Below are 12,403 nucleotides of genomic sequence, written 5' to 3'. Positions count from 1 at the left end.
CTTTAGATGAGTCTGTGAGTGTTGACTATGGACTAAAGGATGCAGGCAGTAATGTAGCATCTTTTAACAGTGGTTGTTTTGCACCATATCAAACATCTATCTGTCCATGTATCCATTGCTATTTACTATGATGTTGTATGCTTGTAAAGATCCATTTCCATTTCTGAAGATCCTCAAATCACATGAGTTACAGATTGGGAGTTGTTGGGATTCCAATTTGCCTATGGACGCAACCATTTCTAAACCATGTTATGTCATACAGCCGTGTAATCATCAGTATGGGACACCCAGGTCTCAGATCAACACTCTCCTGCTGAGATACATTTTAAATGCATGATGTAGACTTAAGCTTTATGGGGAGGCTTAACATGAAAACCTATCAAATATGTGTCACGATAGGGTTAAAATAATCTTATTGATTTGCTCTGTCTGAGTCTATATAAATGCATCTACTTCTTGGATTCAGACTGTCGTTGTAAGCTTCCCAAAGGCTTTACAGAATCAAGACCATGCATTCTAAGTCTATAGAGGGGGGAGCCTGCTATAAAACTCTCAAAGTCAGCCTTGCCTATTGTACTGTAACTGGGAATAAAAGTGTGCTTCTTTTTTCATAGCTCAGTGATGAGTTTTCCATAAGCTTGGGAGACCATCTGTGGGCCATTTACACTCAGTGTGGAAGACGTGTACAAAAGAAGTCTTAGGGAAGGATGTGCAAGACATGGATACTGTTTCACTGAATGTGAAACTTTGAGAGACACACAGACTCAGACTGTCTTTCTTTTTAGATGGAGATGTTTGCAAAACACTTATTAGCAGCTAAACAAATGGACTATAGAAAATATGGCCTTTTCATTTCACAGCGCAGTGCCCACAATCATTTTTGCTTGTAGTTGGTTATTGGTCAGGATGCAGTAAATTGCAACACAATTGGAGTGGATTTCCCTAAAGCACTTAGTAATTTCCCAGCCTTTGCTTGTTGATTATTCCAAGATAACCACTTTTAGTTGCAAATTCATATAGTGAGGTGTGCTATGGAGTGTCGTTTTTGTACTGAGCTTACATATGTGTTGCCATAACAAATGTATCAGCTACTTAAATGAAGAAAATAGCTCTGATGGTGTGCTCTTTTTGCACTGCATTGCTAAAGGATTATGATAATCAATGCACAATGAATGTTGCTATGAATCTAATATGCATACAAACCTGTCACCTTTGCCTACGATGGGAGTCAAAAAGAATCAATAAAGGAGTTGTAGAGTTTCAGTTCCAGCTGATATTTATTTCCTTCCTTGAAAAAGTTCTGTACACAAGTTTATATCAACAATCTGACAGGCAGTGAATGGACACAATTTAGCTGGCATGAGTTTCCCCACCCCCCTTTCTCTGAGTCTCAAAAAAAGGGTGGTTCCTTTGTTTATGGCATGATTAGAGACAATAAATGATAATTCTACACAGCATATTGCACAGGATGGATGAAAAATAAAGTCAATATATTTAAAAATGCTTTCATATATATATAAAAAAAGAGTCCTGAACTGACCACCTTAAATGTAAGTAAGGATGTGTAAAAGATAGCAGTTCTAGACAGTGCCTGTCCTCGATAGCAACAACGTACATAAACACACAATCTTTTTGCTTTATGATACAGTCAAATATACAAAGATCGAGTTCACGTTTCATCGTTTTTCCTCATTTTTTCATTTTTTTCTGAAAAACACAACAGCTAATAACCTGAATCTGAAATACAAATGCTATTCACCATGCCATAAAGATACTAAAACAATTATTAGCTAATAGTTAGCTGACAAGTAGAAAAGATTATATATTCAAATACAATGAGAAACGCAGTACAAGTAGGTGTTTTGCGGAACTCAAGTCAGAAATTTGAATATGCTTGATGTTGTCATCCTTTGCGGTTTGTTTTGCTGTATTGATAAGCCTGTTCAATCCAGTGGTTGATTGGCAAAAATTTTTGACATCAATTAATGAAAACATCAAGAAATACGTCAAATTTAAAGCTACAATCTCCTCATTTGTTGTCATAGGCAAAGATATCTGACGGAAAAATGCAAGAAACAAAAACAAGTGGCTGCTTAAGATAGTGATGCTGTAAAACCCACATGGTCCACAGGAATAGCCTCTAGAAATAATGCATTCCTGTGTCTTTAAGGAGCCTGCAGACTGGCACTGTAAACGTAGAAGGTAGGCAGATACAAAGGCTGGTGCTGCTTTCAAGTGCTGTCGGAAAAATCGTAATTACATCCTTATAACTGGGTGGTTAAGTGCCTAATGTCTGTACTGACAGTACGGGGGGTTCAAGAAAGTCTTGTCAGTGGGTGCTGGTTAAAGTCAGAGAGTTTGTCTTACTTTTTTTTTTAAAAAAAAAAATTTAAAACCCCAATTACACACTTGAGTCTTCTTATCTCCTCTGCACTGGTCACACCAAGTTAAAAGTACATTGGTACCTTTAATGTCTACATGAAAACAATAGGCACCACAGTGATATAAGGTCTGTTTGCTGGCTGTCCTTATAAAAGCGTTTTAAACAGGCGATACAAAATCCCAAGTACGAGCTTACCATGAGCACTTGAAGGCAGCATGAAAACCAGCCTACCGGGGTATTAAAAATTAGGAAATCCAATACCGCTGTATTAGTAGGCTACACACACCGATTGTTGACTCCCCCATTTTTTCTATATAGATTTGTACAAAAATACACTGAGAAAATAATCAAACTGTTTCCTCTCTTTTAAGTGTCCAAAAAGTGTGTACATTTAAATATAAAATGAAATCAAAAAAGTCGTGTGTTTTTAAAACTCTAGCCCTTCGCCTGAGAAGGAAATGTGACAGACACAGACATACTGACAAACAACCGTGTAAGAAAACAAAACAAAACAAGGACTAGATCATGTATACAAGAAATAAAAAAAAACAAACAAACAAAAAAAAAAAAGATCAAGTCAAAAATGCTTGGCCCAGTATATAAATACAACATCCCATATAAAATGGCATCTGGATACATGTACAAAACAAAGCTCAGAGGATGAAAAAGAATCGGTGAGGATTTCTCTATAGCTATCATCTGAAAATCAAAACAGAAATTTTGGTCCTGAATCGTAGAGAACACGTTGTATATAAAGTTCAGCACAGATTTGAAGTTGCGTTTGAGTCCTGAAGTTTGAAAAATTACAACAGCTGGTGATTATTTCAATGTCCTTTTTTTTTTTTTTTTTTTTTTTTTAAAGAGAAGAACCGAAAGCGAGCGCCACCTATCCATTTAAATAACCCTAATACTAGTTTTCAAAACTGCTCGACAGTCTCACAGGAAAAAAAAAAATCTCAGCACAAGATAGGAACAAAGTAGGCTATCATGCTTAACATGTTTTTTGCTTTTTGAGAAAATATTCGACTTTTAAAAAACATCAACCCACCTCGGTGTCATTAAAAATCCCTATCGGTGACACACCACAATAAAAATGTCGCACGACAGTCCTATTTCTGTACCTTTTTAGTGGTGAAGTTCACTTGGCGATTGGTAAAAAGTTGTGAAATGTCCCTTTTTTTTTTAAATCAGCAACAACATTGATTAAGTGAACGGCGGACCGCGTAACGTGCAAATCAATCACAGTTTTAAGTTGTTCAAAAAAACAGTTCAGCACTGAGAGGAAACCCAGTCAGTCTCTTCTTCTTCTCTCCTTCTCCTGTTTGCACTCCACTGCTGTGGTTCAACCGAGTCCCCCAGTCCGACGCATCCAGAGAAAAGTACAAAAAGCAAGTTAGTCGCTTTAAAGTTAAGCTTTCCAAGGATCTGCAGCTCTTGCGAACGACAAGGGACGGGGGCTAGTTTCAGTCTGGTGTGGTTATAACACAAACTATTACGCCCACTGCACCAGGAACTTTCTGTTTGTGGTCATATTTGAGCTCGCAGGACATTACCTGTGTATGTTTTGCCTTTCACGCACTCAGTATGTGAACACCAGGTTGGAGATGGTGGACTCCAGCCAGTCCCCGGAGATCATCTCGCTGACTTCGGGCGTGCAGTAGTCGGGGAACTCGAAGTGGGAGCCCCCGGAGCCGGACTCAAAGTTCAAATCCAAGTCCCTGTCCAGCACCGAGGAGCCAAAGCTCCCCAGCGACATGCTATCAAAGCTGGGGCTCGGGTTAATGTCGAGCAAGTCGTCCTCGAACTCTTCATCCTCCGAGGAAGACGAGGAGGACGAGTGGGACGAGGCGGAGGAGTGAGAGCCGGAGGGAGTCGGCGAGGAAGCCCGTCGACTGCTGTATGTGTGCCCGCCGTGGCGCTCCGAAGACCCGCCCAGGCTGCCGCTGCTGCCGGGGGAGTCGGCTCCCTCCTCCCTGCCGCTGGCCGCGTCCTCGTACAAGCTGAGCGGGTCGCTGGAGTCCGCCGAGCTGCTGAGCGTCGGGCTGGCCGGGACCACAACGGAGGACGCGGGGCTGACGCTCAAGTTGGCCCCGCTGCTGCCGAAGACGTATACTCGCTTGGGCTTCTTGCCTTCTGGTATCTGCTTGGCTGCAGAGGAGACAGATTTCGACTTGTAGAGAGAGTTGTGATGGTGCTCTGATGGGTGCTCAGAGGCAAACGGTGATGCTTTGGTGCTACTGCTGCTGCTCCCGAAAAGTGATTTGTGGGGTTTGCTGCTGCTGAGTGATTTGGATCCATTCTTCCTCGAAGATGAGGATGTCTTACTGCTGGTGTTGTTAGAGCTACCGTTGAGTTTCTCCCCCTTGTCTCCGTTACTGCCAGGCTTGGAAGCGCTTGATTTTACCTTCTTCCTCGGCCGGTACTTGTAGTCAGGATAGTCCGCCATGTGCTTGAGCCTGAGCCGCTCCGCCTCCCTGATGAAGGGGATCTTGTCGCTGTCTCTGAGCAGCTTCCACCGCTTGCCCAGCCTCTTGGAGATCTCCGCGTTGTGCATGTCCGGGGACTGCTCCATGATCTTCCTCCTCTCTATCTGCGACCACACCATAAACGCGTTCATGGGTCTCTTGATGTGGCCGCTGGGAGTTTTACACCACGCCGGGTTCTCTCCCAGCTTGTCCCCGGCGGTGGAGGAAGCAGTGGAGCCCGGGGAGAGAGGCGAAGCAGCCGGGTCCAGGTCCATGCACGCCCCGGAGTCGGAGCTCGAATCTCCGGCGAAAAAGGACAGCGCCTCGGCGGTGCTCTCTGTGTGGCTCATTTTCTGCACCATGCTGCCCAGTTATACACACACACAGAGGGAGAGCGATGTGCTGGCTCTGTCTCTCTCCCTCTCTCCTTGGTCCTCCGATTCACTTTAAAGCAAACTCAGCTCTTTTCTCCCCCTCTTCACAGTTTGAGCTGAGTAGAAAAAAGAAACGCAAGAAATAATTCACTCCTGAGATGTGCAGTAAACTCGGTAACAGTTCAGTCCAGTGGAGCCTTAAAAAGGCTAAACGTGTAGGAAAAAAAAGTTTAATTTCCAGGTTCTGTAGGTGTTAGAACAGCACGGACAGTATAGCCCACTCTCCACTGGGTACCCTGATGTATCTGTCTCTCTCAGTCTCTTCCCGTCTGTGTTATAAAATCAATTCAGCCGTGTGGTGACTGAACATAGTCTATGCAGCTGCAGAGCGCAGACTGAGTGCCACACTGTGCACTCCGGCGCTTACAAAGGGCTCCCAAGTACAGTGTGTAAAGGTAAGTGCTTTTCTCTGCATCAGCTCTGTCCCCCTCTCCTAGAAACAAAAGCCATGCATGCTGGGGAGGAAAAAAAGGAACCTAGAGTTACACTGTCCGCCTTCCATCTGCAGACCCGCAGTCGAGTTTCAAGCAGCCCTCCAGTCCTGGCCCCCCTTGCTTGTATTTATCCCTTCCCGGAGATACAACGGCGATAAAAATCCACCAATCAGACGCTGTCACTACCCTGCCTCTGTGCCAAACTCACGCCCCTCTCTGCGCTGATTGGCCCAAAATGGAATCTAATAATAATCAGCGCGTGCAATGAGGAGCCTCGTGTCTGACCTCATTCCAGAATACAACAAGAAACTTCAATTTTTTTAAAGAGACACTGGCTTATGTTATGGAACCCCCTTTTCTACTCTCCTACCACCAGCCCATGTGTGTACCATTAACATATAGCTATATGGGAAGCTAAGTATACTTTACCATATGGAAACTTTAAGACTGAGCACAGTTTGTACCACAGTGTTGCCTGGGTAATACTAAATAGAAGACGCATACCCTGTAATATTAATCCCATTTCTAGCCACTGCTACACACTGTTGATGTTATGAATGGTGCGCACCTATAATACTGAATAGAGGGCATGTGGAGCCAGAGCACTTGCCAGCGCAATGCAGGGGATGTGTTTTACGCATTACCTAATGTTTACAGTATATCACAGATGTTGTGGAGGCTGAAACCTGAAATGACCACCTTTATGGCTGACACAATTATGGCAATCTAATGTGCTGTTTATCTTAAAAATGGATCATGTATAAGAGAGAGGTGACTTTTACTGATTGATATCATTGATAATTGTTTTATTAATCGGTGGTTGTGTGCCTACAGGTGGCTGCTGACCCCGGTCTTGCATCATCAACACGTTGTTAAACAAGACCATGTTCAACAGTTGAGCCCCTCTTAGTGAGCGCTTCACAAACAGGGACATGTTACTTGGATACATCATGATCGTTAAGCTGGTGTGAGAAAAGACTCCGAGCCAGAGCTATATGCTCTGCCCCCCCGACCCCTCTCCCTCTCCCTCTGTCTCTCCAACTCTCTCTCTCTCTCTCTCTCTCTCTCTCTATGAGGCGGGGTTGGGCGGTCTTTTGTCACATAACACACATCGAACCAACCCTCTTCTCCAGCACACCAGACAGAGAAAAAGAGAGGGAGGCGAAGGAGCAGGCGGCGGTGTGTGCGAACTGCCTGTGCGAGCAAACACATCCGCACACCTTTAAACTGACATCGAGTGCAGTTTTCCGCGGAGTGACACAAACAAGAGCTGGTGACAGAAAAAAATATGCACGGCGCTGCGCTTTTACGCACGCGTTATCCATTTTACGCACGGAGGAAATTATAACTAATTTACTACAAAACAAGGTAGAAGTTGTGTATAAAACAAATGATGACCATGATTAACAACACAGTCAATCATGAAATGTTGTTTCTTTATTCTCTATATTTTTTCTCTTTTTTATTTTTTTTTTATCGCAGGCACATATAAAATCACAACATGGGCACCCTGGAATGTAAAGTGCACACTATCCGAGTTATAATAATCATTATCATTCAATACAAATTCTATTTTTTCTATTGTTTTGCTCTAAGTAATAATAACACACATTTACAGCAGACATCAGTCTTTACCAATCTTTGTTTCCCCAGGGCGCAAGTAGTTTCCCCAGCAAAATAATGAGTAGTTTATTCAAACGAGTCAGAAAAAAAGATGAGAGCAGGACTGTGGAGGGATACAAGCAGACTACACAGTAGGTAGAAGCTACAAAGCGGTGTTGGATGGTCGCTAGATGGCGTCGCAGAGCCAGAGAGGGCTCAGCTGGGCTGTGTTGCAGAGAATTTAGGGAGGGTAACAGAGATCAGACCGAGCATCCAGAACAGTTACCAGGGGTGAATTACATAATGTCTCTGTGCGATAGAGAAGCATCCAAGCGATGCTGTTGTGCAGTGTGTGTGTGTGTGTGTGTGTGTGTGTGTGTGTCTGTGTTGGTCTAACGTATGAATGCCATGAGTGTGGTAAGGTAGAACAAGCAGGGAGATAACAGGAAATTAAAGCACATTGGAGTTGGTTAAAAAAAAATCATCTCAGTTCAAAATCAGTCCTCTCAGTAATGATTTCACCTTCCAAGGGATCAGGTTTCTGCACATGAAAATGCCATTAAAATATGAAATGAATTGGAAATGAAAGCTGTTGTGCAGTGTGTGTGTGTGTGTGTGTGTGTGTGTGTGTAATAAAGAGGAGGAGAGTGACAGTGAATGAGAGAGTTGGTCAGATGCTCTGTGTCTAAATGAAAGGCGAGTCAGAGGTGACTTGGATCACCACTGGGAAATTAGTATGAAAGTATAGTCACCAATGTTACTGGATGCATTTCACTGGGTACAATTATATTCAATATGGCCTCATATCTGCAGTGCATCCAAGTAAAGCAATGGGTAATTGGGCTCCAATTTGTGTGTTCATGGAGCAGAACTGCAATGGAAATAAGAATGTTAACTCATAAACTCACACTGCTCCTCAATGCCATTTTAATAAGCAACTGCAGGAAAACGTTACAGCATATAGGTCTATGCTATAGAAGCAGCTGGGCTCAATGGATCTCAGCCTTCCATCAAGAGTGCTTTAAATCATACACTCCGGTTTAAAAATATACTGAACACATTTAAAGCAAAAACACTCAAATGGGAAACACTTCAGTGTGAACACACTGTGAATCTGTGATTAAAGTCGCTCTGAGTATCTAATACAGTATATCATCTTCTTCACATTTTTTGTATTCTCTCCTCCAGTGGTGCCTCCAAAATTTTTTCATAGGGGTGGCCAGAAGGGGCCACTGAAAATCTTGGGCCAACACACCGAAACCAAAAGCCATAACTGAATTGCAGGAATTCAATTATGCAGTTTAAGTATATAGACTAGTTGAAAACTATGCCAGTATCGGTGCAGTTAACATGTTGAGTTCCACAACAATCATTTTGATGTGTTTTGTATTTCAACATGTGTTAGGTGATTCATTGTTCTTCTGAAGGGCTGGTTGTCCTTTCCTTAAAAAGACAAATTCACACCTTTAATTTGATTTGAGTATATTGATTGTAAGAAACAAAACGACTTTTCAGGTTTAGGGGAGACATGTGGGTACCCATATAACTAATTTTTATTTACATATCTTGAGGTGAGCATCTGAGGAACCCCTTTAAAAATGGACCCTTTTACATTGCCTGATCAAGGCAGGAATATCGTGCCACTATGCTGCCTCGCTCGAACATCCAGAGGGAGCTCAGAGTAAAGCTGCTGCTCCTTCACGTCAAAAGGAGTCAGTTGAGTTGGTTCGGGAATCTGATCAGGATGCTTCCTGAGCGCCTCCAGCTGGAGGTGTTTTGGGCATGTCCCACTGGTAGGAGGCCCCAAGGCAGACCCAGAACACACTGGAGGGATTACATATCTCATCTGGCCTGGGAACGCCTTGGGGGTCCCCCAGGAGGAGCTGGAAAGCGTTGCTGGGGAGAGGGATGTCTGGGGTGCTTTGCTCGGCCTGCTGCCCTTGCACCCTGACCCTGGATAAGCAAATGAAAATGGATGGATGGATGGATGGATGGATGGATGATATGCCACCTCGTGGTGTTGTAGGGTTGGATCGCACAATGGGGGGTGTGATGAGTCTCACCTTTAAGCCACCATAGGAGGTAGTAACAGCATTGAAAATGTGTCTTTATGAAGAGGACAGCCATCAGGATGGGACTGTGGGAAAGATGGGTGTGACATTTTGACAACGTGCTTTGTGTGTGACCCACCATGGAAGTATTGAAAAGCAGCTAATAGCAGTTAGCGGCTAACTCAAAGAGGAAGAACAGTGGCCACAAATGTCAGCAAATTGGGAAAACAACCACATGCGGGATCTCCTTACCCTCTGAGCAGAGAACGAGATCAGTCCACATGTAACAGAGATGGTAAATGATTATTAATGCCATGTTATGTCATTGTTATTGTTTAGAAAGCTCTGCAGACACATATATTTCAAACTGGTTTCAAACTGGTGGGTTGCGGTCCAAAGGTGGGTTGCAGGTCCACTCAGAATGGACCGCAAGTGACTAACGAAAGTGTCAAGTTTGTAAAAAAATAAAAAATAAAAAATAATAATAATATTTTCAAGTACGGGGAATTTCTGGCACAGAGCTTTTATTCTGAAGTGCCGTTTCTTGCTGTAAAGTGACATGGCCAAACGCAAGTATGACTCTGAATATATCAAACGGTATGGACTGAACCAATGGCTAAGGAGAAATCTGCAGTTGGGAACCACTGTTTTATGTCACCCAAGAGGTGGACGCTGTTGTGTTACGTGTCAAGCCCATCACTACTTTTGGATTCCTAGATACCGACATGCTGTATAAATCACACACTGGAGTGCAATGTTGCCACCCTAATTTGGTTCTGTGTAAAAATGCAAAGGAGGCACAAAGCATCCGTGTAACTGTGGATAAAGGGCTAATGGCCATGTCTGTTGTTTCCTCGACAAAATATTGCCTAAATTTGGAGTGTTATTTAACCCTCTTACTAACAAGCAATGTCAACATGGCTGGTACCAAAGGTTGTCATAGCTTGTCTAGTTTCACAAGACACCATTACCTCCATGCTACCTTAGAAAAATGAGCATACTACAGCCTCTTAAATACAATAATGTCAGCTTCCAATTATTTCTGACAGAGGTGGCCAATGGGAGCCCCCCTGGCGCCCCCCTGGAGACACCACTGCTCTCCTCCAACAAACTCTTAGGAACTCAGTGCACCTGGAGTGACAGCTGGCGAGCTTTTTAACCTAACACCTTATTCAGTACCTTGAGCAGGTGTCCTCTATTCTCTTCCATTCTACTCTATTCTACAGCCCAAAGATAAATAAGACCTTTCACCTAGTTCTGGCTTCATAGTTAACTTGAATACACGTCTTTTTCTTGGCTGCCCGTACTTCTCTGTCTCTCTTTCTTTCTCTCCATCTCTCCCTCCCTCTTTCTCTCTTAGTGCACACATTAGTATGCCACACACATACACGCACACGCACACACACACACACACACACACACATACACACACATGACCTGAAAGGATAAGTAGTGCATTCAAACTTTCCTCTCGCTTTCTCCGTCTCTCTCTTTTACTGCCATTGTTCCAGTGAGGTGCAGCTGCCACGCGAGTTGGAGTGGGTCGCGTGCCAACCCTAATCTCAACAGGTGTTCTTTTGGGTGTCTCTCTCTCGACCCCCCCCCCCCCCCTTTATCCCTTTCTTTGTCTGTTCTCACTCACTCTCTACTCTTCCCCTCCCCCCTCTACTTCACTTTACAAACTACTTCTCTTGCTCTCCCTCCCACTTTCAAATGTTTTTATTAGAATGTCCATAATTAACTTCACTTCTGCCAAACCATATTGCACAGAGTTTGTGAGTATCAAATTTAAGAACATAAATGGTTTGCACATTACAACACTATATATGCTGCACCTATGCCACAGACATAAGTTAACAGATACAATTATCAGTAGCAGTGAGGACTGCAGATGAGATCAAACCAAAAAGCTCAGTACAGTTTCATGTGTTGTTCCACTGGTTTTCCTTCAGGCTATGACATATTTTTGCTGCTTCCATGGCAAGCAAATATTGGATTTAGTTTTGGTCTGAGAGTGTGTCAAACTCTTGGTATGTGAGTTTTATTTTGGTAAAGAACTTGATCTCTCCGTCTTTATGCAGGCTGCAGTGTAGCAGGAAGTCTTGCTCCCTCTCTGATCTCTCTCACACTATCTTTTCCTCTTCTTCTCTTTGCCTGCGCTCTCTCTTCTCACCCGTCTCTCATTCACCCCTCTGTCTCTGCTCTTTGCCTCTTTTCTCCATCTTCCCGGCTCCCTCTCTCCCTCTCGCTTCGCTTTCGCTCGGCTCGTTTTATTGGCATGAATGTTAGATGAACAGTGTTGCCAAAGCACCCCCCGTCTCTCTTTCTTTTCTCTCCCCGTCTCCCTCTCAAGATAAATCTGATCTGAGGTCATCTGTTATTCAGAACACTGACACCATATGGTCAGCCACCCACTCAGAGTACATCCAGTCAGTTTCATGAAAACTTAAAATCTTCCCATATTAAATATTGATGGAGCCATATATTGACCGGCTGTCACAAACTCTGCTTAGAGTTTAGCCTGCTAGAACTTTGAATCATAACTAGCTGATGCATTACAAAAGATGTTGACCTGAATGAGTCAACTTATTAAAAGACACTGCTAAAAACAAAGGGTTATATTCAGACAGATGTCAAACATAAGAAAAACAAATAAAACATGCAACAGACATATTTTAATAATGAAAACCTTGCTTTAAAGTATGATTATATATTAAAAGGGAAATGTTTGCCCGTGTAATCAACAGCCTTCACAAAAAAACAATTATGATTCTGCTCTATCACATTGTGCTGTTCATCACAGCCACAGGTCAGCCTCCACTGCAATTAAAAATATGATGCTTCAGGCGCTACCTTGGTCAGACCCTTTAGAAAGAAACAGACAGACAATGTTTGCCCCTGCGAACCTGGTGTTGTGGTATTCAGAATAAAGAGAGTGATCTGGTGGGAATGGGCTGTACAAAGGGTGTCCGAGATGCAAAGAAGAGGGAAAAGTTTTCTTTCAGGATTTTTCACAGAACTGACTGAGCTCTGT

At 43.2% G+C, this 12,403-nt stretch overlaps 1 protein-coding gene across 1 annotated transcript; it reads right to left on the bottom strand.

The window, feature by feature from the left end:
* Positions 1-1,258: 1,258 nt before the first annotated feature.
* sox4b (SRY-box transcription factor 4b) lies at positions 1,259-5,815 on the bottom strand. The gene has a single exon (XM_049583877.1). It carries the CDS (start codon positions 5,208-5,210, stop codon positions 3,963-3,965), a length of 1,248 nt encoding a protein of 415 aa, XP_049439834.1. The 5' UTR covers positions 5,211-5,815; the 3' UTR covers positions 1,259-3,962.
* Positions 5,816-12,403: the final 6,588 nt, after the last annotated feature.

The sequence above is a fragment of the Epinephelus fuscoguttatus genome, linkage group LG8, assembly GCF_011397635.1.
Source record: "Epinephelus fuscoguttatus linkage group LG8, E.fuscoguttatus.final_Chr_v1".
NCBI classification, from domain to species: Eukaryota; Metazoa; Chordata; class Actinopteri; order Perciformes; family Serranidae; genus Epinephelus; species Epinephelus fuscoguttatus.
The sequence above is the reverse complement of the archived record's forward strand: the minus strand, read 5'-3'. Positions and strand labels throughout refer to the sequence as shown.